The sequence below is a fragment of the Ascaphus truei genome, chromosome 19 (assembly GCF_040206685.1).
Source record: "Ascaphus truei isolate aAscTru1 chromosome 19, aAscTru1.hap1, whole genome shotgun sequence".
NCBI lineage: Eukaryota > Metazoa > Chordata > Amphibia > Anura > Ascaphidae > Ascaphus > Ascaphus truei.
In genome coordinates, this window is record NC_134501.1 from 6369142 (window position 1) to 6397075 (window position 27934).

At 47.0% G+C, this 27934-nt stretch overlaps 1 protein-coding gene across 2 annotated transcripts; it reads left to right on the forward strand.

Annotated features, from left to right (window-relative positions):
* Window positions 1-5576: 5576 nt before the first annotated feature.
* On the forward strand, window positions 5577-24904 carry GPI (glucose-6-phosphate isomerase). Of its 2 annotated transcripts, XM_075576388.1 has the most exons (19): window positions 5699-5782; window positions 5867-5992; window positions 10581-10671; window positions 11520-11588; window positions 14080-14199; window positions 15895-15978; window positions 16054-16200; window positions 16496-16567; window positions 17553-17597; window positions 17715-17768; window positions 18888-18948; window positions 19280-19323; window positions 19838-19990; window positions 20118-20247; window positions 20451-20527; window positions 21912-22040; window positions 22530-22605; window positions 22717-22783; window positions 23887-24904. In XM_075576388.1, the coding sequence occupies exons 2-19, from the start codon at window positions 5874-5876 to the stop codon at window positions 24008-24010; spliced, it is 1662 nt and encodes a 553-aa protein (XP_075432503.1). In that variant the 5' UTR covers window positions 5699-5782; window positions 5867-5873; the 3' UTR covers window positions 24011-24904. The 2 variants fall into 2 exon arrangements, with proteins under 2 accessions (XP_075432504.1, XP_075432503.1); XM_075576389.1 differs by having other exon boundaries at window positions 5577-5992.
* The last annotated feature ends 3030 nt before the right edge of the window (window positions 24905-27934 follow it).

Consider the following 27934-nt stretch of genomic DNA (forward strand, 5'->3'; position numbering starts at 1 on the left):
AGCGCACATACCATGGAATTTTTTTTGGGGGGGGTTAAGTATAGGCCTGGGGGGGTAAGGTATGTGCATAGGGAGGGGTGGGGGGGTAAGGTATGGCCTTGGGGGGTGGGGAAGTAAGGTAGGGCCTGGGGGGACAAGGTATGGGCCTGGGGGGGGGGGCAATTAGGTATGGGCCTGGGGATGGGGTCTAAGGTATGGGCCTGGGAGGGGTTAAGTAGGGAAAAAATGTTGAGAGGAGACCCCCTCAACTCACATGTGCTGCAGAGTGTATACTCCAGGAAAATAAAGTCCATATAATAATTGCAAAGCGATTCCGGACAACAAAAGGTTAAAGATTAACCAGTGTACTAGCTCCATCTCCTGACTTAACCCCTAGTGTGGGAGTAGCTTCGCGGGAAATGGAGGGCTGACCCAGATCTCTCAATCAACCCCGGACCCCTCAAACATGTAACTCCCGCATATATAGCGGCTCACCTGGGGTGGCTCGTAATGAGAGGTATATACCCGACTAGCCCCCTCGCTATCCACCTTTAAGACCCACCTTAAGACACATCTGCTTAAAGAAGCATATGAGTAGCACTGGATAATCATGGACACATGACACAAAGCTTGGCCTCCTGCAGACGCACTTACTAGTATTCCCTCCTACTGTCTCTGTACGTTCTCCCTACCTACCAATTAGATTGTAAGCTCCTCGGAGCAGGGACTCCTTCCTTAATGTTACTTTTACAGTATGTCTGAAGCACTTATTCCCATGATGTGTTATTTATATTTGCTATTTATATGACATGTATTACTACTGTGAAGCGCTATGTACATTTTATGGCGCTATACAAATAAAGACATACATACATACATACATATAATGAATAAGTCACTTACTCAAAGGGGGTGCTGTGTCCGGATCGGCGTGCTCAAGCCGGTAGAGATGAACAAACGAAAGACCTCTCCAGGGAGAGTAGAACAGCGGGCACTGCAGGCAGAAATGGTGAGGCTGGACTGCGCTAAAAAAAGCCTTTATTTAACCATGGGCAAACAGGATCAAAAGAAGGGAGACCCCTCCTGAGCGCTCTAACGCGTTTCACCACTCTTTGACAAAGCCCCACATGGGTGAAACGCGTTAGAGCGCTCAGGAGGGGACTCCCTTCTTTTTATCCTGTTTGCCCATGGTTAAATAAAGGCTTTTTTTAGCGCAGTCCTGCCTCATCATTTTTGCCTTCGGGGGTTAAGTAGGGGCCTGGGGGGTTCAAGTACAGTATGGGACTAAAGGGTGCAAGGGGTACAGTATTAATGAATTACAGGACCTCTTCAGTTGGTCCGCCGGGATGGGTCTTCAGTCGGCCGGCAGGGGGGGCATCAGTTGGCGCGCGATGGGGCCTTCCAATAGTCCGGGGGGCTTCAGTCGACCTATGGTTGGGCTGGGGGGTCCTTCAGTCGGCCCATGGGGGGGGGACCTTAAGTTAGCCAAGGGAGTCCGGGGGGGCCTTCAGTTGGCCCACAGTTGGGCCGGGGGGCCTTCAGTCAGCCCACGAGGGGAGCCTTCAGGGGGGGCTTCAGTTAGCCTGGGGGGACGGGACTGAGGGACCTTTAGTTAGCTGGGAGGGGGGCCTTCAGTCGGCCTGTGATTGGGCTGGGGGGGGGGGCTTCAGTCGGCCTGTGGTTGGGCTGGGGGGGGGGGGCTTCAGTCGGCCTGTGGTTGGACTGGGGGGGCCTTCAGTTAGCCCAGGGGGGAGCCTTTAGTTAGCCTGGTGGGGGAGCATTCAGTGAGCCTGGGTTGGGGAGGGTTCAGTTAGCCCTGGGGGGGAGCCTTTAGTTAGCCCGGGGGGGGTTAGTTTTTTTGGAGGGGGGCTGATGGCCCACAGAGGTGGGCCAGGCATGCAGATGGACGGCCCACGGTGCGGAGGATGCGGGCAGGTAGGGGGAGAGGGAGAGGGAAGGGGAGACGTTGAAGGAATCACTCACAGTGACACACACACACAAATATACACTGGAACAGGGACACAGACACTAAAGAGACAAACACAGGACACACACACAATATTACAGGGAAATACAAATACAGTACAGTTAAGTATTTACCTTTGTGTAGTGTGAATAAGCAGCTGCACAGCCAGGAAGATTCAAACACGTTTCTCCCGCCTGTGCCGGGGCTTATATCAGCTGCTAGTCCCCGCCCATGAGGAAGTCACTGCCCATGAGGAAGTCACCGCCCATGAGGAAGTCACCACCCATGAGAAAAGCTCTGATTGGCTCTCAGCTCCTAGCTTCAATTAACCAAGCATGTCAGCATTTTTTTCTGACACACAGGGCCGCCAACAGTGACACTTGACCGGCACGGGGCCCGGGACACCAACCCCGGCTGTCCCCCCCTGTTGGCGGCCCTGCTGATCCCTTTCTAGGCCTGGTTGAAGAGCCCTGGTCTAGAGCAGTGGTGCACAAGCTTTTTTTAGCCACGCCCCCTAAATTTAAATGTCCATTACACGAGCTCCATCCCCCCCCCCCCCCGCAGCCCTGAAAACATTATAGCATAAGCTCTGCAGGGGTCCCTGCTTCTGAATCGAAGAGGGGGGTGACACATGGGGGGAAGTTGGTGACATTTGGTGACATATGGGGGCAGTGGGTGACATGGGAGGAAGTGGGTGACAAATGGGCCATGGGTGACATGGCGGGAGAAGTGGGTGACATGGGGGGGCAGTGGGTTATATAGTGGGGGCAGTGGGTGACAGAGAGCGCTGTGGGTGACATGGCAGGGGCTGTGGGTGACATGGAGGAGCAGTGGATGACAGGGGGCAGTGGGTGACATGGGGGAGCAGTGCATGACAGCGGGGGCAGTGAGTGACATGGGTGGGCAGTGGGTGACATAGGGGAGCAGTGGGTGACATAGGGGAGCAGTGGGTGACATGGGGGAGCAGTGGGTGACAGTGGGGGCAGTGGGTGACATGGGGGAGCAGTGGTTGACATGGCAGGGGCAGTGGGTGACATGGGGGAGCAGTGGGTGACATGGCAGGGCAGTGGGTGACATGGCGGGGGCAGTGGGTGACATGGCGGGGGCAGTGGGTGACATGGCGGGGGCAGTGGGTGACATGGCAGGGGCAGTGGGTGACATGGGGGAGCAGTGGGTGACATAAGGGAGCAGTGGGTGACATGGCGGGGGCAGTGGGTGACATGGCGGAGGCAGTGGGTGACATGGGGGAGCAGTGGGTGACATGACGGGGGCAGGATGCGATCTAAATCAAACAACACAAGCCCTTTGAGCATAACATAATCACTTCGTCATAGTGGCCACAGGAATGCCAGTCATCATGGCGTAAGGACTATGCCCTGGGACACTCAAAGGGTTAAAAGTGTCTCTCTCTTTCTGTTGTGACAGGAAATAGCACAAACCAGGAAGGAGTGGCCAACTCGAGTCTTCAATGCCCACCAACAGGTCAGGTTGTCAGGATATCCCCGTTTCAGCACAGGTGGTACAGTTTTTGACTGAACCACTGATTGAGCCACCTGTGCTGAAGCGGGGATATCCTGACAACCTGACCTGTTGGTGGCCCTAGAGGACTGGAGTTGGCCGCCATTGGCATAAACCGCTAGAAAACTGAATCCGAAGAACCTTGCTCCTGAACACAACCAAATGCTCCTAAATCCGGCCCAGCCCCAGGACTCTCAGCAGCACCGGGAATAATACTCTCGCTCTTTGGAAAAGTCATTGTTTTTTTTAAGCCTCAGCACCAACTACGGGCAAGATGTACTAATCTCCGTTAAATCGCGGCAAATAGCGGCCTAACAGGTAACTACTCAGTTAATGATATCCAAATGATATTAGCACAGGGTTAACGTTAGGCTATTTGCTTTAGTGCATCGGCGTTGATTAACCTAACGCTAATTTAGGCTAATAATGGAGCTTAGTTTATCTGGCCCTATAGACTCACTCCGGCGAGGCCCTACAGGCCTATATATTATACTTAGTACCGGAGGGCTGGAGGTGGGGTGCAGGGGGTTATACAATTTTACATTATGGTAATGCCCGTATAAGCCCGCCTTAGGACAAGGCGAGCATGGCGGCCGCCTTGGGCCCCCGCGCCTTCGGGGCCCCGTGCTCCCTCCGGGATCTAACTTCCCACCACAGAATAGGACCGCTTCTCACCCCAAGAAGAGGGAGTGTGTGTGAGTCATGACGCCGCAGCGCTGCGGGACGAGGGCCGCCCTTCAAGGTTAGTACCCTTAACTTTTTGCACCGCAGGGGCCCCGTTGCACGCTCTTCCCTGCGACCATGGGCCAATCAGAATCTTCCGCGACAGTGACAGGCTAGCTGCGCGGGCATCACTACACGCCCAGCCTTTCAGCGTCGCCGAAAATTCTCATTGGTCTGCGGTGACGGGGAAGCGCGTGCATCTGGGTCCCCCGTCTGTCGGCTCAGGCAGCCCCTGTAACATGGAGGTTAGGAGCGGCTGACAAATAATGGGGGTTATTTTAGTAATGGGGCGGGGGGTCATTCTAGTAGTGGGGTAGGGGTATATGCATGTACATAGAGCTTTATTTATATAGCGCCATCCATGCATATAGCGCTTTACAGCTAGTAACACACGTGGCATAATAGGAACACGTGCCTGATACATAAAAGTAGACCGTAGGAAAAGGAGTCGTTGCCCGAAGAGCTTACAATCTAAGTGTATATGAGGGGTTGGAGTATATATAAGGGGTGTGAGGTATATGGGGGGGGCGCATATGATGGGGAATGGTGGTCTAGTTACGACACCTGTTCTTCGTTCTTCGCACTGACTGCCTGTAAAATAGCGCATTTATTTCAAGATTGGCTGGTAATGCCAAGCCGACATGCGCAGGGCCCCAGCTATGTGAGAGCTTCTAGTTCCTACACTCCCAGTCACTCACTTCCACCTGCAGGTGACGGACTCCTAACCGTTCCCAGGATCTCCGTGACTTCCTTTGGGGCCCGAGCTTTCAGCCGCGCGGCTCCCACTCTCTGAAACAGTCTGCCTCGTACACTGTGAGAGGCCCCCGCTCTAGGAAGCTATACAAACAGGCTCAGGACCGTCCTGTTTCCCCAGGCATTTAATTAGTGAACCCAAAACCTGTATATAGCTACAGTACCGTCCCATCCTGTATTGTATCTTTCCTTGTGTTTGGTCTCGTTTATAACCTTAAATGTTTTCTTCTTTTTCCCTTTTTTTAACTGTGAAACGCCTCGAGTCCAGTTGGGAGAAAAGCGCTATGTAAATACAAGTATTATTATTATTATTATTATTGTTATAATGAGGGGGTTGGGTTATTTGAGGGGTGTGAGGTCTATATGGGGTGTGAGGATATTATAGACACGTACAACTTTTCTGATCTGTGCCATGTTGGAGAGTATGAAGCATGTTACTGATTTCTTGTGGACCCCCACCCCCCACCCAAAACCTAGTCCCTGCGCCCCTGCCACAGTATGATAATCTATAGGGTAGAGTGGGGGATGTGGGTGAGCTGTGGCTGCAGGAAGCCTCTCAGTGGCTGTGTAATAACCACGTGTGGACCTGCAGGGGGTGTGTGTGACACCTCCTCCCCCCGTCACAATCCCCAATAAGAGAAGCTGTTCCTGGTCTGTTCCTGCTGCAGCTCAGGGCTTTACCCAGTACCAGCCCAGCTCTCCCCAGAACCAGCGGTACCAGCCCCAGCTCTCCCCAGAACCAGCGGTACCAGCCCCAGCTCTCCCCAGTACCAGCCCCAGCTCTCCCCAGAACCAGCGGTACCAGCCCAGCTCTCCCCGGTACCAGCCCCAGCTCTCCCCAGAACCAGCGGTACCAGTCCCAGCTCTCCCCAGAACCAGCGGTACCAGTCCCAGCTCTCCCCGGTACCAGCCCCAGCTCTCCCCAGTACCAGCCATGGCTCTGAGCAGTGACCCCGTGTTCCTGAAGCTGACCCAGTGGTACGCAGCTCACCACTCCAACCTGAACATGAGGAAGATGTTTGAGGCTGATAAGAACCGGTTCTGCACCTTCAGGTAAGTGCCACCCTGAGAGGCAGGGGGTGCTGTGCCATACCGGGGAGGGGCCCTAAGAGGCAGGGGGTGCTGTGCCATACCGGGGAGGGGCCCTAAGAGGCAGGGGGGTGCTGTGCCATACCGGGGTCCCCACCCTGCGAGGCAGGGGGTGCTGTGCCATACCGGGGAGGGGCCCTAAGAGGCAGGGAGTGCTGTGCCATACCGGGGTCCCCACCCTGCGAGGCAGGGGGTGCTGTGCCATACCGGGGTCCCACCCTGCGAGGCAGGGGGTGCTGTGCCATACCGGGGAGGGGCCCTGAGAGGCAGGGGGTGCTGTGCCATACCGGGGAGGGGCCCTGAGAGGCAGGGGGTGCTGTGCCATACCGGGGAGGGGCCCCAAGATGCAGGGGGGGGGGGTGTTGTGCCATACCGGGGTCCCACCCTGAGAGGCAGGGGGTGCTGTGCCATACCGGGGTCCCACCCTGCGAGGCAGGGGCATGAAGGTAACTGCCCCCCCTCAGTGCCACCCTACAGGACCTGTGACCCACTACTGTTTTATTCTGCACTAATGAGCCCTGCTGCTACAAACTAATTAATGATCTCACGCGTGGGTTTGTTAAATGGCGGATCTGATGAGTGACAATCCTAGTCCGTGTATTTTTCCTGCGTGTACCCGGCCATACTTGATATGTAGTAACTAGGCCAGGGTAACCCCTTCCGTGCTGGAGGGTGGCCCTGCCAAGCAATACGCTGCTCCTCCTATTCCCCCCCCCCCTAACGCACCCACAGGGTTACCAGCTAGTTAATGTGGGTGCATACCCTGCTTTCAGAGGGGGCAGGGCGGTACTGGGGTGCAGATCTTGCTAACATGACCGATGCTTGCGTGGTCCCCAGTACCCATCAATCAGAGCCCCTGTACCCACCAATCTGAGCCCCTGTACCCATCAATCTGAGCCCCTGTACCCATCAATCTGAGCCCCTGTACCCATCAATCTGAGCCCCTGTACCCATCAATCTGAGCCCCTGTACCCATCAATCTGAGCCCCTGTACCCATCAATCTGAGCCCCTGTACCCATCAATCTGAGCCCCTGTACCCATCAATCTGAGCCCCTGTACCCATCAATCTGAGCCCCTGTACCCATCAATCTGAGCCCCTGTACCCATCAATCTGAGCCCCTGTACCCATCAATCTGAGCCCCTGTGCCCATCTATCTGAGCCCTGTAACACGTGCAGCGTGGCACTCCTGTCAGTGTGTCCTTGGTGTGCAGCCTGTCGCTCTGCGTGACCTTCACTCGCCCTTGTGGTGTGAGTACGTGCAGTGAGGCACATACTGTGTAACATTGCAGCTCTGCAGCTCTGAGACCCCTTGCAATGCTCAGTCCTTCGTGTTATCAGGGGGCTGAAGGGGTCATTTAGTGCTAATGTCACTGACTTCACATCACCTGGTGCCAATCCCAGTGTCTGCTGCCTGTGACCTTGGGCAGGTCACTTTATCTACTTGTGCCCAAGGCATGAATATTGGTTTGTTCAGGGCAGGGTCAAGTTATGCCTACAACATTTCTATGTACAGTGCTGCATACTTGGTCAGCACTAATAACTAGATGTTCAGACCTCTCCTCCTGTATTTCAGCATCACACTGCTCAGTGTCATATTGCTAGGTTTATTTATTTTTTCCCTCCGCTCCTTAGTATTAGATAATACTTACTATTATTTTATTTATTTTGATCCCAACTCTTAATACCATTTTTAATAAGTTTTAATACACTGAGCATCCTTTGATTTCTATAGCAGGTTTTAGCCACCTCCCCAGCAGTGCAAGAGCTTTGTAACACTTTCCTGTTTGTTACAATTTGTTGCCAGTATTCCAAACAGTTTGAGCTGCAAACTGTAACAATGGATAATGTTACTTTAGTGATATAAGAATACATTGTAGCTGCTGAGTTATACTGACTGAAGGATTGATTAACACTGAAAGGCAGCCATTTGTTGAACCCTGGGAAGCAGGATCTCTGCTGATCGATCATGAGAGAATGAATTGATTGGCATCTTGGGTAATTGGGTTTTCAATAAAGTAATCAAAGGCTGCATATATTAAAACAAAACAAGTGTGTATGCGCTGCTTGCCGCTAAAGGCGTTATCTTAAACTGGATAGAGGTGAGATGAGCAGGAGTCTGCGGGTTCTAATGAAATTATTGGGACATCTAAATGGCGAATAGTTTGGGCAACTTCCCCATATACAATGTCCTATTAACTGTTACTGTTGTGCTCTGCAAAGCATTGCACCAATATTAAAGGAATTAATCACACTGACTAATGTATTATTAATCAGGTATGTTCATATTTTTTTTTAAATTATTATTATTTTTTTTTTTAATGATTCTATTTATCGTCTAACTTCCAAAAGTAGGAATGACTTTAAATGTTATATTTCCCGGGAGGAGGAATAGTTCTGATCATTCTATGCCATTTCTATTGAAGGTGTGATGCTTTGGCATTCATCACATGTCCCTTTTGGGTGAACGAGGGGTTAAGCACATCCCTACACTATGGTTTGCGCACTTGCTCAGTAAAAGGCTTTCTCAATGTGGTTGGAAAAGGTTTTTTGAATCCACTGGCTGTTTCTTCAAGGCCATAAAATGGTGACTGAAATCCACATGAGCCAAAGGTTGCGAATGTCATAAGCCTTTGTGCAAATGAAACCGTTTTAGCAAATCTAACCTCCAGTTACTCAACACGTAGTTGAGTAAAACTGTCCAACATTGCCACCTTACTCAATAACGTCTTGGGAAAGCAGAAGTGCCACATTAAGACCTTAAATGGGTCCAAAGGGAGTGAAACATATCCCCTGAAGCATTTTATTTTTTGGGGTGTAGACGTCTCTCCAACACACAAGGTTTTTTTTATTTTTTCTTATTGGTTCTGTATTTAGACCACTGATTTGGTGTTCTGTGTATAGTATCCATGTCTTGAGGAGCACTGTGTATATACGTAGTAGTTAGTTATATTGAAGTTAACACAGTACTGCCTCTATTAAGCTACAAAAGTGTGTGTGTGTGTGTGTGTGTGTGTTTTCCCACGGGGAGGTGCAATGGGAAGAATAAGGGACCTGATATCCCTGAACAAAGAGGCCTTACCCAGCACTCGCTCAGCAGAATACAGAATACGCCACATAATGTGAGGAAGAAGAGTAGGAAACTTTACTGACGTCCGATCAGTGCGCACACAAACCTGACCATCGAAAGACCAGTGAGCCGAAAATAAACATCAATGTATATACTTCTCCACAATGAGGAGGCTGAGGCTTGTACGGAGTAAAAAACAAAGAATGGGGAATAATTTGCCTTTAGCAGGTTGCTTCAGTTGGCATTTGAAGGTGCATGAACTGGATGGAGGCTGCAAACCATTATCTGTGATCTGGTCCTAAATACAGACGTAATATAAGGTTGTGGTTTTTATTGCAGCTTTAGCCACTAGTGGCTGGTCATAAATGGAAACACTTGGGAATGAATGGGTGCATCATCAAAGTTTGACTTGGTTTTTGAGCAGATAGACACATTGAGATGAGTGGAGGGTACGGGACCTGCTGCACACCTTTAACTTTATCTATATCCAAATACCGGTGCTCCTGGTTCAGGATTCTGTGCAGTAATCCAATCACTGGAAAGGTAGAAAAGAACAGGGCACTATGGGTTTTATAATGCAAGTTTATTGCCAATAGATTGGACGTGACGTTTCGGCCTCACATGGCCATGTGGGGTGGAGGATACGGCATGCAATGTGCGGGGGGGTCAGTGTAGTCATGTTTAATGCAAAATATTTCAGTGTGGGGCTGTTGCCAGTCTGTTCTGATCATACTGATGAGCAATCTTTAAACTCCTTCTGTACAGAAGAGAAGCATCGAAGGGCCCTGGAATAGTGGCAATATCATTTTTTACATTTTTTTTTTTTTGTGTTGATGTAAAGATCTGTATAGAACTTCCTAACACCGCTCACAGAAGTCACCACTATGCATTTTCTGTGGGAATCGCATTCAACACGGCTGTCTGACTACCATTTACCATTTAAACCATTTAGCAAACCCGATTTGCACGGTGAACCCCCAACTTGTGAGTTTGTAATGGAAGCTTCATGGCGCCAGAGCGGCAGGGGAAGAGGCCGGTGTTGGGACACCATCCAAGTTGTAGTTTCCAGTTCTCTGAAAAATGAAGTTCGAGTCGTAAAAAGCAGAGACTTAATTTCGCACAAATTGCATATAGTGTGAATTGGTACTTTTTTTTTTTTCATATATTGGATCAGGGCATCTGACTCGACCATAATTTGGTGTGGTTTTTTGTTGTGTTTTTTTTTTACTATTTGGGGCAGGGGGTGTTTTTTTAAATGAGGTAGAACCTCCTAAAACTGTAGCCACTATTCATTTTTAAGATGCCAATAACTTCATGCTGGAGAAAAAGCAGCACTTGCATGATGGCTCCCACGGGTGCCGAGGGATCATTATTGACCCATGTGAGGGCCCTTACCTTCTACTTCTCAATTTGAGCCAAGATAAGAGGCTTCAATGGTCTGGTTTCATGTTTGTGCTTGTGTGTTTTTTTTTGTATTTAATAGTAAAACGCTTGAGACCGGCGAGGGAGACATCTTGGTGGATTACTCAAAGAACCTCATCACAGAGGAAGTTCTGAAGTTGCTGATAGAACTGGTAAAGCATTTCACTTGTCTAGCTACAGGACTACCCATAATCCAACACATTGCAGTTCTAGAACCTCCCCCACCCCATGAACCCCCTGTTACTGGAGGGACGTTTCCAGCTGAGATAATGGCTACAACATCCCTTAACTGTATTGAAGGGCATTTAATAAAGTGGTCTAACACTGTGAGTCTTTTGATATTCAATTGGACTCCTGTAATACACCCATGTTATAGCCTGCACTCACATTTTAATGCTGCCTTCTGTTCTAATGTCCTAAACAGGCACATGTTTAACGAACATCAGCACCTCACATCCCATTTTAGGAAGGGACTGCTTCCACTACGACCCATAGAGGCCCCTGACTCTGTCATGAGTAGAGGTGGAATACTAGCATTACTGGGACCGGGAGGTCCACGTTTAAGGGACCCAGTTAGTACTAGACTTGCAATAACAAAGTTTGTGATGCTTGGTAATGGCTCTATTATTTGATCCTCATTGCGGCTTTGTAATGACTGCCATGTTGTGTTAATGGGTTAAATAAACAGAACTCCAAACTGCATAGTAGTTGGTGAAGTTTTCTGCGTCATTTTGTTGACGGCTTCTTGCTGTTCAAAAGTGACCCGACCCTCGCGCGTTCCCGCAGTTTTGAGTGCTGAATAATTAAATTGCTTTGGGTCAATTGTTGCTGAGTCTGTAACATTGGGCCCATCACATTGTCAGTAGCTCCCTTCAGTGCTGGGGGGGGCATGGCCAGTGTCTATATCCCAGAATCCCACGCTGCTGTAGGAGTGAGGGGGTCGGTCTGCACACAGTTCTATGTCTGGCTCATCTCTATGCTCTATTTTTAAACGTTGCAGGCCCGTTCGAGAGGTGTTGAGAGCGCTAGAAAGCGGATGTTCTCTGCTGAGAAGATCAACTTCACGGAGGTACTGTCGCTTTACTCCATGTATCTTCTCCCTTTCACTGTCACACCGGGCTTCTCTTTGCACAGTCACCCCTCTGCAAAGGGGTGACTCCGGGTCATTGCAGAACTTGGAACATTAGGATTGATTTATTAGATTCTGAAAATAGTCTTGTGTATTTGTATTTATATATAGTGCTAAGTGTACGCAGCGCTTTACAAAACTGCAGTTCAGGGAAAATAAAATGCGTAAATGACATGAGGCAAAGGGAAGCCCTGCACTGAAGAGCTTACAATCTAAGTGGTATGTTGGGAGACTTCTCGACACTGTAGGAGTGAACGTGCAGTCCGGAAGGTCCAGGGTGTCTGCAGTGATTGGTGTAGATTAAATGAGCTGTTAAATGGTCGGCGTTCAGCTGGGCTTTAAAACCGGGACGCAAAAGTGTTTGAATGTTGAGCGGCCGAGCGTTCCGTCCGTAGGGGGACTAGGGAAAAGGCCTAAGTTGGGAGAGCTATGTAGATGCATCTTTTACTGTTCCCTCTTTCCAGAGCTTCAAAGCTGTATATCAAAATGTTCTTAAATGACACAAATCCACTTTATGAGGATTTTGTAAATTCGATTTCCTGGGGCGCACTGCGCAGTTATGTCATCCCCCTGTAGCTTATATTTCCACTTCCTTATAGATCAGGCCTGCACAACTCCAGTCCTCGAGGGCTGCAAACAGGGCAGGTTTTCAGGATATCCCTACTTCAGCACTGCTGGCCCAATTCGTGGCTCTGTATGACTGAGCCACTAATTGAGCCAGCTGTGCTGAAGTAGGGGTATCCTGAAAACCTGGCCTATTTGCGGCCCTAGAGGACTGGAGTTGTGCAGGCCTGTTTATAGATAGTAAGCTCCTTGGGCCAGCACCCTCCTTACCTACTGTAACTATCCATATTTGTTGTTTTTGTCCAGAACTTGTGAATAACGTATGCGTTTCTACAGTTGATTGCAAAACCATTATATAGAAAGAGGTATTATAACCACTGATCGCAGATGCTTTCTCCCTTGATTTGAACACCACCTTTTTAAAGGTGTGACTGTAGGTTTGTGAGGATAGGTAACATTATAGGATTTGTGGTTGCGGAATGGAAAGCACCCCAAGAATATCCCCACTTGGTGTCCCCTAATAGCCTTTCCCGAATGCTCGGTTCCTGGGGCGCTCTCTCGTGCCTCGGTGTAATGACTGCAAGCAGAATCATGCTCAGTGGTTGTTTGTTGGCTTTAGGCAATGACTTTGCAGAAGTCTTCATACAATAAAAAGGGTGAGGTCTGATAATGAGTGTTTGGCAGGAACTGTAAGAAACCAAACCATCCAAAAGTTCAGCTAAGGTAGCATATCATACATGTTTTATAAAGGAGGCATTCGTTTAAACCCTTTTGGGTGTGTTTTTAAAAAAATTAATAATTATTATTTGAGATCTGTAGTTCTGACCAACAACCAAATCTTTGAATAAATAAGCTGTTTAAGGTGCTGGTACCCATATTGAACCCATTGGGGTAATGCAGATTCCTTCTACGTTGTGGTTCCTTTTAGCGAACTAACGTTGGCATTCTTCATAGATTTCAAAACCTCATGTGTCTATTTTGCAAGTCTTCGGACACTTGAAGAAACCTATAAGGCTCTTTACACGTTAACATTTCAGAAGAGACCTAATGAGGTTTTGAAAGTTCTGTACACTTTAATTTTGTATATGAAGGCTTATAATTTTGATCCGCCAAAGGGGTATCGGAAAATAAGTAACCAATGTCTCTCTCCAAGAGACCAAGAGAAACTTGTGAGCTGGGTGTACTGGAAATGAGACCAAATCATTCTGCAATGTTGGACACCTTTAATGTAGTATTTCATGTTTACTCCGTAAACTAATGCTGAGTAGCTGCCTGCTTCTGCTATCTCCAGTTTAGTCTGCTCTGCATGGAGAACAGTCAGAAAACCTTTGAGCTTCCCTTCAATGACTCAATAACCAGTGCTGTCCAAACTCTATTCTTTGTAACCACCTCCATGTTACAATAGATCAGTGTTTCCCAACTCTAGTGCTCAGGAAACAGGTTAGGTCTTAAGGATATCCCTGCTCTAGCACAGGTGGGTCAATCAGCGGCTTGGTCATTTTGACTGAGCCACCTGTGCTGGAGCAGGGATATCCTTAAGACCTGACCTTTTGGGGTTCCCTGAGGACTGGAGTTGGGAAACACTTCAATAGAGGAACCAGTAGTGGTGAAATACTTTGCTAGAAGGCCCTGAATTACATGGCAAACCAGTGCATCGAATGGCTTTCTTGCGGTAAAAAAGTTAATGGCAAGTTAACTTTAAAATGCCATAATTGCTTTTCTGAACCGTCCGTGGAATGACATTTTTCAACTATGTGGTCTTTATTTTTCATATTGAGGAGGATGCAGTTTTATCTCTAGGTTCTGAATAAACAGGTGTAAGTGTCTGCATAGTGGCGAGTCCCATATGTCATGTGTACTTCTCTAGAACCGCGCTGTCCTGCACACTGCTCTGCGCAATCGTTCCAATACCCCGATCCTGGTGGATGGAAAGGATGTGATGCCGGAAGTGAATGCCGTGTTGGAGAAGATGAAGGCGTTCTGCCAGGTATATCTCTGTTCTAGTTATTGCGGGCTTTAAAGCTGCAGTTCAGTCTTTTTTTTTTTTTTTTTTTTAAATTAATTTTTTTACTTCAATAGTTTCATGTGGGCAATCTCTAATTACCTAAAGAACTGTATAGCTGCAGGTCAATTTGTTCTCCATGTATTGATAGGCGAAATTTGGTGACATAATTTGAGCTGGCATATGTTTTTATTTGCTTCTGTCAGTCAGTGGAAGCTCATGAATATTCATGAGCACTCCTGCACTGACATGTGCTAGAGGGAGGGCAGGGCTGACAAAGGGGTGTGCCAGGGCTTGTGACAGGACATGAAGGGGCAGTGCCTTAGCAAATGGCTGTTAAAATAGAATGCAAGAAAATTGGTCTTTCAAAGTTGTTTTTTTAAAAACAGAAAATGCTAAAAGTATTTTTTCTTACTACAGAACTGATTTATTAAAAAAAACACACATGCAGGATATTGACTGAACTGCAGCTTTAACAAAGTAACATTATCCCAGGCTCATAACAGTAGTAGAGATGTGTAGACGAGAACTGACTATTTTAGTGTGTTGCTCACCATTGTTTGTCCTTGGACTTTATTACACTTCAACATGTTCAGTGATTTACAAACAATATTGTCTGTTTTGGCCATAATTTGGCGTCACAGATTTGTGTGCTATCAGAATCCCTTCATTAAAAATAATGAAAATCAAGTTTGGTTAAAGAACGTGGCTTTATTTTGCCAGGCGTGCCCTTGCATATACAACAACTTTTATTTCATGTGGTGCTTTTCTCCCACGGGGTCTCAAAGCTCTGCGCAATTAGTGTAGTGCCCAGTATTGGCACACAGGGGTGTTAGGCTGTCCGTGCCCAGATGAGTTTACAATCTGTTTCTGGTGGCTGAGGCACAGGGAGATGGTGACAAGGAGCCGACACCGGGTCCCCCTGATTCAAACGGTCATTGCTTAGAGCAGGGGTGCGCAAACTTGCTGTGCCCACCCTGCCTGCCAGCCCCTGTGCTCGTGCCCCTCTTATCTAATATCCAACATCAAATGACGCGCGGGGTCACGTGACCTCTGCGGAGTCATTTACCGCACATTTCTATCGCTGCGCACGTCACATGTCCCCGCTGCGTCATTTGACGCCGTGTTGCCATGGCGACGCATCACCAAAGATAAGGTAGGACACGTCTGCACCCCCCCCCCAGAATAATCTTGCGCCCCCACTTTGCTCAGCCCTGGCTTAGTCAGTGTCTTTACTCACTGAGCCGCTCCTATGTACATTGTTACATACTGTAGTAGATGAGATTTAAACAATGGCCCCTTGTCCACAGACTTCAACTGATGTTACATTTAGTCTACTATGATACACCTACATCTGTCATTAGATTTAAAAAAGTATGTGTGCTAGGTAGCCCTCCCACCAGGGCCCAAAGGGAAGCAGAGATGGGTATAGAGGTTTTTTTGCTGCCCCTGCCCCTGCCCCCTTGATCGGATATAAAGTGTTGAGCACTGATTTGTAACTTGAAAGTATAGCTTTCTACAGGAGTATTGAGGACCATCTTCTACCAAACCCTGGCTACTTCCATAGAGGGTTCATAACCAGGAAAGCGCCTCCCTGTTCTGGAGTTGGCTGCTCGGCATTGCGCTGTTCTTCTGGCTAAAGCCTTGTTTGTGCTGCTGACGTCTGTCGGTTCTTTGCAGAAAGTCCGCAGTGGGGACTGGAAGGGGTACACTGGAAAGGCCATGACGGACGTGGTTAACATTGGCATTGGTGGCTCTGACTTGGTAAGTCTCCTAAGATATTGTGAGCTGTGTAATCCGTGTCTCGCGTGACTGTATTAACATGCTGCTGGTTTCCAGGGACCTCTGATGGTGACTGAAGCCCTCAAGCCATACTCCAAGGGAGGACCTCGCGTCTGGTTTGTCTCAAATATTGATGGCACTCATATTGCCAAGACTCTGGCTGAACTGAATCCTGAGACCACCCTCTTCATTATTGCATCCAAGGTAATTAAACCTGATCTTAAACTTTTGTGTCATTTTATCCTGGTACAAGGACAATATGCTAGGTATGAATACCTTTGAACCAGTGTTGTGTTTTTTTAAATATATATTTCTCTTTCCTTCTCTCCCCCCCCCCCAGTTAACACACTCCCTCTATTGAACTTTAATAGTGGCCCCAGGAAGTAAGGGACCGTATTCACACATTCCCACTAGGTGTGCGCTGTGCCCCCTACAAATGTTTGAGTGACACGTTCATATTTTTGTACTTGTGACTAAAGGGTTTTTCTTATTTTTACAGACTTTTACAACCCAGGAAACGATCACCAATGCAGAAACGGCTAAGGAGTGGTTCCTGAATTCTGCCAAAGATGTACGTGTTTTATTATTATTATTATTAATATATATATATAGTATATACAAATGTTAATGTGACCTATTTGTCGCGCTGCCTTCCAGTGCTAATTAAAATGTCCATTCAATACTACGGCTTTGTAAGTGTAATAAAATATTACATGCTGAACATTGTGGTGTGCCAACACCTGCACGATTAATTAAAGGTAAATATTTCACCCTCTTGTTAAAGTTGCATTGCAGATTTATACCATGAACGACTGCATATTTTAATCAATGAAACCTTAAAAAGCCATTTAATGTTTGTGCCGATCCCCTGTGCTTGTCTGATGCCGACACAATCTCTGAAATACCCAGCTTCTGTTTGTTTGGAAGGTGTCCTTATCAAGCCGTGTGGTGTTGGCTGAGATGTATTCATCAGTCCAGGACCACGTCGCCTCATCTTGCATGTTCTACCTGTTTCGTGCATTCACTGTTACAAGCCCCTCCTGCAGTGAACAGAATAACATGGAATAAAACAAACTCGTGAAACTGACATACAAGCCGCGAGATAGCGAGTGCACGGTTATTGTGCATTTTTTATTGTTTCTGACCCATCAGAAATAACCAGGCAAGGTCCATTCACAGAGGCAGTCTTAGGACATTATCCAATAATTTCTCATCCTTGCTCTTGGATGGTTGTTCAGCACTGAATCCAGTTCTGTGCCAAGATGGGTCATCTGGGGATTAATTTACTGCTGCAGCATGAACTATCAATAGCTGAGGTTGTGACCTTGTGCTGACCTACACACTTGGTTGCTAAGCCTGTAAGGACAATTTGAGGTGCATGCCCTCTGCTCATGAAATATCAAGGACTATTTACTTGGCTTATTTCTTTCAGTGTAGTGAGTGTATTACTAAACCAAGTGCTGGTATGAATTTAAGTGATTTTAATAGGAATTTTCAAGCAATCTGTGCTCAGAGTTGATTAGAAAATATTAACACATTTCTTCTTCGTCTTCTAGCCATCTGCAGTGGCAAAACATTTTGCTGCCCTGTCTACCAATGCTGTAAGTATTCCTTCAGTTGAAGACCACGTGTGAGAAGACTTCTCATTTTTCTTATGCACCGTTTGACCTACGGTCCCAAACACAAACTTATTTCCTTGTTCCATGTTTTTCTTTCAGCCAAAGGTGAAGGCGTTTGGAATAGACGTTGCTAACATGTTTGAGTTCTGGGATGTAAGTATAAACTCTATGGGCCTGCCATCTGTAACGGAAATGTTGGCTAGTTCCCGATGGCATATTGGTGCCCAACTTGGGATACCTCGTTTAATGCTAAACCTTTCCAATGCTGCCCTGTGTCTGCACGTTCTGAAACTGTAAAGCGGTGCAAATATTATTTTGTGCCATGCGTGTGTTTGTCATGGGTTTTACCTTGGTCTTGCTGATGGATCGGCAGTTCTCGTTACAAAGTTTAGACATGTACCATCTCCGTGTGTTTAGTCAAACTTTGCTAATATTGCCCATTTCGATTTGGCGAATTTTGATTGAACAGTCAACAGGCATTTTCAATTTTCTGTTTTGAAATTCGATTGCACTTGTAACCTTTACATTTTGTGGTTGCTAGTTTGTCATGTAAAAAAAGCAAAATGGCAAATTTAACCATTTGGGCAATTTTGGCACTGACAGTTCTAGCAGATCTTTCACACTTTAATATATATCTATATCGCTCAAAACGGCAGCAAGGCAGATTTACACATTTCTGGTTTTAAAATGTACCTTTACCATGAAATAATCCATTTACCCATAACTGTAAGCACAGTGGTGAAAATGTGTTTTTTAGCCTGGTTCTGCCAGATGGTCCAATAAATTGAAGGCCTTTCTGCCACTGAATGCATTAACCACTCCTAGAGGGGAATACATAAAGAAGTTATCCCCATCGTATTGTCCTCACCCATTGTTCTCAAAGCGAGCGCTGGTTACTCAGCTCATTATCCCACGAGACTCCAGTAAGAGGTTTTTACTGTTGGAAGCTGTGCTGAGGATTTTCCCAGAAGCCCGTCTGTCCCATGCCGTACGGACAGCTGGAAGGCAACCCAATATGCCCCTTCAGTTCCAGGAGAAGTCTCTCCCGGTTATTCTCAGCGGTGACCTTTTTACAGTTTACAGGGCAGCCCTCCTACTCTACATGATAAAGGTCACGTAAAGGTTCAATGTCAAGAACATGTATTCTTAGCGTTGCCCTTACATGGGTTATTCCACATAAATTAAATGATGTGCTTCTGGTTTTTAAAGAATTTCACCCTTTCAGTGTAATTCTTCTCACTAAATTATTGCCTTATTCACATTGTCTTTTAGTGGGTTGGCGGCCGTTACTCGCTGTGGTCAGCCATTGGTCTCACTATTGCTCTTCACATTGGTGGGTATTCATATATTTTTATTTTTTGCATGTGTATTAGAAATAGATTTATTGTGTGGTTGGCACTGCATTAAAGCATGTAAACATATTCTATATGGTGTGTAATATCTACCTTCTATATCTCGCACACCTACACCAATGTTAACATCACTCTGAAGCTACAAGAATATAACACGTTACCCCGAACATCTTTGACACTTTTGTTGTTTGAAGCACTGCAAAGTGAAGCACAAAATCCAGTCACTACTGCTAATGAAGGGATTACTTTAACGTGCAAATCTGTCAGTGGGATGTTTGTGACCTGCTGTTTTACACGCTTACTTTCTTAAAGGTTTTGACAACTTTGAGAAACTTCTGGCGGGCGCTCACTGGATGGTAAGGATCTTCTGCTCATCAACTTGTTCAGCAAGTCCTTTTTATCTGACAGATTTTTCTGATTGTAGGAAACGGTCGGGTAAAGTTTAACCCATTGTGTACTGTATATTCCTCGTCTGTGGTGTTTGTAGAAGCATTTGAAAGCTCTTCTATAAAGAATCTTCACTTTGGTGCCGTGAAACGTATCTGTTAGAGTTCTTCAGTAAAATGAGTGTGTGACACTGAAAACATGACATTGTTTTTCTTCATGTACTGTGCCCGACAAGACCGATGAGGTTTCAAAAGCTCTACACGTTCATCTATGCAGAACCTTAATATTTGTCCCTAAAAATGATCGCTGCCTACAATGAATCTGTATTCTTTTACAACACAAATTTCTAAAGGTGTTACACTAGGTATATGCCGTAGGAAATATGTCATATGCCGTAGGAAATATGTCATATGCCGTAGGAAATATGTCATCTAACCCATTATCCTGGTGCCACAGTGAATCCATATTTTGTTTCCTTTGTAGGACAATCACTTCTGCACCGCTCCTCTGGAAAGTAATATTCCGGTGATACTGGCCATGCTGGGAGTTTGGTACATCAACTTCTACAGCTGTGAGACTCACGCCCTTCTGCCCTACGACCAGTACATGCACCGGTTTGCAGCCTATTTCCAGCAGGTGCGGTGTTAAATACTGTGCCACCCGTGAGCCCAGGAATGGATGTTCTGATGTGGGATGGAGTTGAGCACTTTTGCTGCCGACCTGCACTGCAGAAAGAGGTCTGATGGAATTAATTTCTCTTTAGGGCGATATGGAATCAAACGGGAAATATGTCACAAAGAGCGGTGCCCGTGTGAACTACAGCACCGGGCCTGTGGTGTGGGGAGAACCTGGTACCAACGGGCAGCATGCGTTCTATCAGCTCATACATCAAGGTGGGTGTTCCCCCATATATTGGATGTATTTTCTGGGGGAACAATGACGCCGGATACAACATATCCCGGTATAACAGCGTATCGGTTTACGTAGTATTCAATAGTGCTGATAATGCGTAATATCAAACCTATTCCACCACAAGTGAACAATGAAGCTACTAATTTTATTTCTTAATGGCGTGGGTTTGTCTTTTCTGGTGTAGGGACTCGCTTGATTCCTTGTGACTTTCTGATCCCTGTCCAAACTCAACATCCAATCAGAAAAGGGCTGCATCACACGGTAAAAAAAAAATATCCCAATACTGGAATGTGTTTGGAGATCACTTTGTCGGCTGTGAGTGTGCGCGGTGTGCGCGGGGTGACTGGCAGGAAAAATGGGTCCATAACTTGCCAAGTGGCTCATTCATTACTTGCCGCCTCCTGGTCCTGTGTTGGCAATAGTCAATGGAGGAGATTCGCTTTGCTCACATAACTATGATTGCGCATTCGGTTGCCACAGGAATGAATGCCAAATAAGTCAACGGAGCTTATTGAATCTGTGTCCTAATAAGCGTATTGGGACTGTGCTTTTTAAGTATTAAATCTTCCAATACTACATGTGTAGAAATGGGGAGACACTTCTTCTTCTTTTTTTTCTTTTTTTAAATAAACTCCCGTTTTCACGCTTTGTCCCATCAGTACAAGCGACTGGAGATCGGGACATATTGATTCGGACCCTTTAAGGCCGCGCTTATAGTAGCAGCAGCAGCGGCAAAACAAATACATGCCGGCTGTCGTGGGTGGCCATAGTGGATGCGGGCGCTACACAGCAACCATAATCGCTGTGTTCAAGGGAATTTGTGATTTCCCGTGACGGCCACACCATGTGACTGGCAGCAAGCCAATCACAGAGCTTCTGACTTCCCCCTTGCTGACGTCACCGCCCCTTGCCGCCAGCGACATCTCACTACTAGAGTGCAACTTTCGCTATGGCGATGGTAGCGAGCACGTAGCCGCAACTATAAGCGCGGGCTTTCGGCTCGCTTGACATCAATTAATTTTTATCCTACTGGTTAAGGGAGTAGGATTTTGTTTTTGTTTATCTCCATACCTTTTCTTTTTTTTTTTGGTGTGTTCTTGCGCTTCCCTATTAATAGCAAAAGAATATTTTCCATTGTGCCACCATACATTTGTGTGGGTTTACTCATAGTGCTAAACTAATGCCCCCTGTGTTTGTGGTATTCAGTGGCACGCGATATCTCTTGTTGAGGATCTTGATGTTGTCATTCTGACGCTGTGAGTCGGGAGCCCGAGGCAATGGTTATGGTAATATGCAGTGCTCGGGCTGCCTGTCTTCCAAGGGCAGTCTATGGCCTCTGCACTCCTGCTGGAGAAGGCTATGCATGGCTCTGGGATGTGTGATGTGTGATGTAGGAGACGGTGAAGTGACTTGTTTTCGTTTGTACAGGTACATGTGTGTGTGTGTGTGTTCTTTCTCTCCGGATCTTGGGTATGATCCCCTGTTGCATGTGATTCTCCAGTGTAGGATATTAGCAAATTATTGTATTTGCTGTGTTTAAGTTGAATGTAGAAACATTGCTCAAATGGATCCAGTATCGGTAGAAGTATGATGGAATCCCTGCCTAGACATGATACCAGAGCAACTAATTGTATTAATCTTGTAGATCCTTTTGGCCAACTTCCTTGCTCAAACTGAGGCTTTGATGAAGGGAAAATCAAACGACGAGGCCAAGAAGGAGTTGCAGGCTTCTGGATTGAGTGGGGATGCTCTGGAAAAACTGCTTCCACACAAGGTACATGGGGTTTGCTTGTCCATACGCCCTGGCGTCTGAGTGGACCACACTCTGTAGTGAAGCTGTATTGTATAGTATGAGTTTATCATTCAGCAACAGCTGTTCATGATGCATCACTTTCAGTGGTGGACTGTTGAGGTCTTTTGGAGTGTATGGTGTTTGGCACTATTGCCTTCAAAGATTAAATACAAACACCCAATGGCGTAAGTAGAGGGGCAATGCCCCAAACAGGTCAAGTTTTTAAGGTTATCCCTGCTTAAACACTGGTGGCTGTCAAATGACCCACCTGTGCTGAAGCTGCAATATCCTTAAACTGTCCTGTTGGGCTAAGGCCCCGCTGTACGGGGGGTGGCTTGAGGATTAGAGTTGAGCACCCCTGCCCTGCAGCACATTCACATAAATTGGCCTTAAGGTGCGTGACGTCCCGACATTGTTTTAATGAATCGCAGCTATAATTCAACAAGTGACTGATGCTTTTATATTTTTAAGGTCTTCGAAGGAAACAGACCAACTAATTCCATTCTCTTCCCGAAACTTACTCCATTCATTCTGGGAGCCTTAATTGGTAAATATTTAACCTATAGATGTGCTGGAATTTATTTGAAAACATTGAATAATTTTACATTTTGCCCGTTTCAGTTAGAATTCACTTGCATGTTTATTTCCCCCCCCCCAGCTATGTATGAGCACAAGATCTTCGTACAAGGAGTGGTGTGGGACATAAACAGCTATGACCAATGGGGGTAGGTAATTCTCACAATGCCCCAACATCCCTGAACACGCTGTCTGCAATTAATATTTCTCTGCCTATCATTTTTCGAACACTTCTCAATTGATTTCCCTGTGAAGCCCATTCAGCCCGTGGGTTTTTTTTTCTCTGTATTAATGATAATCTGTGATGCTGCTCTGTGTTGGTTACGCTTTCTGATTATCTTATCTGGTCATACACTGCTATAAAGTCTGGTCTATTGAACACCTATGACCTGTCTGTTTGAGCATTGCGTTTCTTGGGTGGTGAGCTGTTGGCTTCAGCTCCAGGGACCCCCTGCTATCCTAGATGCTTTACCCCCTAAGGTGCTAGTGGTTTAAATCTCCTGCAGCATAGGAGCCAACAGGAATCCACATCATCCAGCTTGGCTTCCTATTGGCCAGTGTGCCGTGGAAGATTTCAAGATCAATGTGCACCTACGGAGGAAGGAGGAAGGCATCTCTGGAAGCCGGGGGGGCCTGGAGCTCAAATTAATACTTTCAGCTCTGGAAACGCCCTTTGCTTTCCCCTAGGAAAAGAGTATTAAAAAAAAATAATCTTTGCCTCTGTTGCCGCAGGAGGAAGCCACAACCTCTATATTAACGAACAATGGTTCACTGAGGAGGAAGTCCATAGGTGGCTTGATAAAATTAAAGTAAATAAGGCACCACTCCTTAAACAAGACATTATGGAATGAGTGTGCAGATAAGAGCCACCAAATGTATAAAGGAGATGGATAATCTAATTTAGCTAGCCTCTCCTCATAAATCGGATTTGTTTACATTAGAAAAGAGGCATTTTAGAGGGGATATGATAACTATAGACATATATTCGGGGACAGTACAAGGAGCTTTCAAAAGAACTATTCAACCTAAGGGCAGCACCAACGACACAGGGTCATACCTTAAGGTTGGAGGAAATTAGATTTGAGCAGAAGGATTTCTCTCCCCCCCCTCCCCCCTTCCCCTTCCTCTGGATCAATATAGCGCAAGTACAAATATAGGATAAAGTATCTCATCTAAATCTAGCATAGGTTGAACTTGATAACAAGGCTAATGGTTGGTATTTTCTGTGACACTATGGATTACTTTATTTCAGTGTTGAGCTTGGAAAGCAACTGGCCAAGAAAATTGAACCTGAACTGGAATCTGACGCCGCTGTAACATCTCACGACTGTTCCACTAACGCACTGATCGGCTTCATCAAGAAGCACCGAGGCTAAACCTGAAGCCCCGCGGGAGATTCCCGACCGCTGCAAACACCCAATGTCGCTTCATTGTCCTTCGTGGCTTTTAACCAAAACTAAAGGCACTTTCCTGATGTCCTCTTGTAGCTGTGAGTTGTGTTGTACCGGGTCCTATATTTTCCTAAAAACGGGCAACGGGCAAAATGAATCATGTTACCCGGGCGGCACCTACCTGCAGGGTGAGGAGGACCGCGGCGACACCTGGGAGCAGCAGCAGCAGCAGACGTCCTGGTGGTGGTGGCAGCAGCCGAAGTCCTTGTTCAGCCGGCTGGCTGAGTAAACGGCTGACTGTGGTAGCCGGGGAACCATGTGACCGGAGCAGGAGCATTACTATTGGACAGCCAGCTCCTCCCCGGCTGTCCAATAGGAACATTCCGGCTCCCACAGCCATCAGCTGTTTGCTCTGTTACTGCTGCTCCCACCGGCTGAACAAGGACTTCGGCTGCTGCTCCCAGATGTCACCGCGGTCTTCACCTTCTGTCGCCGGCTGCAGATAAGTGTTGAATTATTTTCAGCTGCCCTGACGTTACACGGTGCCGGTCCCAGCCCCCTGCTGCCGGGTCAGAGTACCCGGTACATCACTAGTTGTGAGTCTTCCAATTGGAAGTAGTCTGTGAAAGAAACAAAGTCACTGTTCTGTGATCACCGAAACCCATCTGTAGATGTTCCTGCGTGGTCCCAACAACACGAGACTGACCTGGGCAGCCAGGCTCGGCGAGGAAACTCCTCCCGCCTCTTCTCCTGCACCCCCAGCGCAGTGTTTGTATTGTAACCGCACAGTTATCTACTAAACCTGTAGATCTGTTCTCTTCCGCATTCTCGTGGTTTTCTGTGCAAACTCCAGTTTACAGAATAAAAGATTGGCAAGTTTATGCGGCAGCCGACTCCTTGCTCTTCGTACCATTGCACAACTGTGTAAGCCTACCTTTTGTACGAGTGAAATGGTGCTTGAATTAACCCCTTCTCTGCCATGGGTGCCTGCAATGCCTTCTAACATGATTAGCCTATTTCCTCCTAAAAGTGAGCATTCTCTTTGGCAGTCAGACACGATTACATGTATTCCCAATAAACTGACGGTCTTCATTAAGGATTAAGTTCTGCGCACGTTTGAATCCATTTGGTTCATCCCCCAAAAAAATTACTTTTTTTTTTTCATTGGTTTAAATTTTTTAATATTTTTAAATTAGGGCTTATATCCTGCAATCACAAACTACACATTTTGGGTGAGGTTGGTCACAGTCCTTAACTGATTAAAAACCTAATTACCTTCTCGCCGGGGCAGCGCACACGACTCTCAGCGCAGAGTGACTGTTTGCTGACACAACCGGGGCCCAGGACTAGAGGTACGGCCTGGAACCTCCCCCACGTGTCGGTGGCCCTGCGAGGGCCCCCATTTCACAACTTGCAAGACACTCTTTCCCCCTCTTATGTATTCTTCTCCCCTCTGTCTAACTCCCTCTCTTCCTCACTCGCCCCCTCTCTTTCTCCTCCACCCCCTCAAATTACCCCACTCGCTCAATCCCTCCCGCCTCGCATGTATTTTTCTCCATCGTCTCGCTCCCTCTCATACCCCCCTCTCCTCACTTTCTCCCCCATTCATCAATTATCCCACTCATTCCTCCCCCCCCATACAAAAAAAACCTTTCACGCCACCCCAAATACATACATACAAAAAACACACACCCCAATACATATAAAAGACAGACTTGCCTTGGGGATGGTCGCTGGGCTTGTTGGCTGTGGGGGGGTCTGGCTGCCATTCCTCTAGGTGCCGCCAGCCCGACTCTCCCCAGCTGCGCGCCTCCCTCACTAACTGTCCCAAGCTGAGCTTCTGAGGCCAGGCCCCTCTCGCATGCTGGTGTGCGCTGGAAGCTGAGCCCAGCTTTCGCACGCGCTGACATCAGAAGCTCTGCGTGGGACAGTCCAGCGGTGTGCAAACTGGGGGGCGGGAGCTGTTACATGTCAGGCATTATTGAAATCCCTGCTTTCTGATTGGCTAGTGCCTGGTATTTTAACCAATCAGAAAGCAGGGATTTCAATAATGCCTGACATGTAACAGCTCCCGCCTATAATTGCATAATAATCCCTGCAGAACAAGGCATTACTGGCCAATAATGCCCTGGCTGGATGAGTTAAAGGCCTGAGGCAAATCCAAGGTACTTTAACCCAGCCAGGGCATTATTGGCCCGTAACGCCCGGTTCTGGGGGGGAGGGGGGGTGACATTACTATTATAGGCTCAATGAAAGCTTATTTCTTTTTTACATTTTTCATAAAGATACACTTGTAGTCATATTGATTTTTATCAGCACGGTTATCTACATTCCTACGCTTTTACTGCACGTGTTTATTAAAATGAAATTGTACATACACAGTGATAGATAGATATATATATATATATATATATATCACACACACACTACAACTTCCTCTCTATATACACACACGGCAGCCCCCCTGTAAACTCACAAAATTGCAGAAACACTCTACAGCCCTCCTCCACCCTCTACATTCACAAAAAACACACACACACACTACAGACACACAACTCTGCTGTCCCCTCTACACCCACAAAATACGCACACACGCCTGTGCGGAGCGCTCTGCAGGGAGGGGGAGGAGTCAGTGACTTGCTGCTGCTTCCTGTCCAATCACCTCCCCTGTCTGAGAGCTGTTCTCACTCTGTGGGTGAGAACTGAAAGCTGATTGGCTGAAAAACTTGTCACGGTGCCAAATTCCAGGCCATTACTGATTGGTTAAAATTCCAGGCACTAGCCAATCAGTAATGGCCTGGAATTTGGCACCGTGAAAAGTTTATTTCCAACCAATCCGTTTCCCCTTAGCAGAGTAACTCAGACAGGGGGTGTGATTGTTATTGGACATGAGGCAGCAGCCAGGCAGTGACTCCACCCCCCCCCCCCCTGTATCTCTGCAGAGTTTGTGTGTACCCCCCCCCCCCCTGTATCTCTGCAGAGTTTGTGTGTACAGAGAGGGGGCTGCAGTGTGTGTGTGTGTGTGTGTGTGTGTGTGTGTGTGTGTGTGTGTGTACACAGAGAGGGGGCTGCAGAGTTTGTGTGTACAGAGAGGGGGCTGCAGAGTTTGTGTGTACAGAGAGGGGGCTGCAGAGTTTGTGTGTGTGTGTGTACAGAGAGGGGGCTGCAGAGTTTGTGTGTACAGAGAGGGGGCTGCAGTGTGTGTGTGTGTACAGAGAGGGGGCTGCAGAGTTTGTGTGTACAGAGAGGGGGCTGCAGAGTTTGTGCGGAGGCTGAACAGTGTGTCTAATTATAGAATGGGGGGGGGGCTGCAGTGTGCGCGCTTGTTCATATATCTTTACATATAGATAGCTGCAGTGTGTGTATATAGAGATGCTTTAATATATTTACTATTTTTTTTTTTTATCTATATAATTATACAAAAGTGTCATTTATTAAAAAAAATGCTAAATTTAGCCTGTAATTCCTAGTAAAACATTTTATAAATGACTGTGGTGTATGCTAAGAGGTAACGGGGACAGGCAGGGCTGCAGACCTGTGAATGTGCTCACAAGTGGTATTTTTATTTGCTGTACAACTTAAAGCGGCAATACACGTTTAATTTATTGTTTCTTGTTTATTTGTGTTATTACAGAATTGAAGCAGGGGGTCTCCAGAGCTGAACTGTGTTAATTTCAGCTACGGGGGCCCCCTGCTTCATGAGATACTTACCTCCGTAGCGGTGCCGGTATCTCTGCAGCCAGGGAACTGTGTGCATAACGCAACAGTGGTGTTTAAATATCCAGCGGGCCAATAGGAAGCTGCGATGTCATTTGGTGCAGCTTCCTATTCGCCCGCATAGCAAGAACCGTTAAATTCCACTGATACCGGCATACCTACAGAGGTGCGTATCTCTGGAAGCAAGGGGTC

Excerpts from the sequence above, each read along its gene's own strand:
- GPI (XM_075576389.1), top strand. The coding sequence starts at position 5,874 with ATGGCTCTGAGCAGTGACCCCGTGTTCCTGAAGCTGACCCAGTGGTAC. Across the intron at positions 17,769-18,887 it reads ACATGTTTGAGTTCTGGGAT|TGGGTTGGCGGCCGTTACTC; the intron begins GTAAGTATAAAC and ends ATTGTCTTTTAG. Across the intron at positions 22,606-22,716 it reads CATTCTGGGAGCCTTAATTG|CTATGTATGAGCACAAGATC; the intron begins GTAAATATTTAA and ends CCCCCCCCCCAG.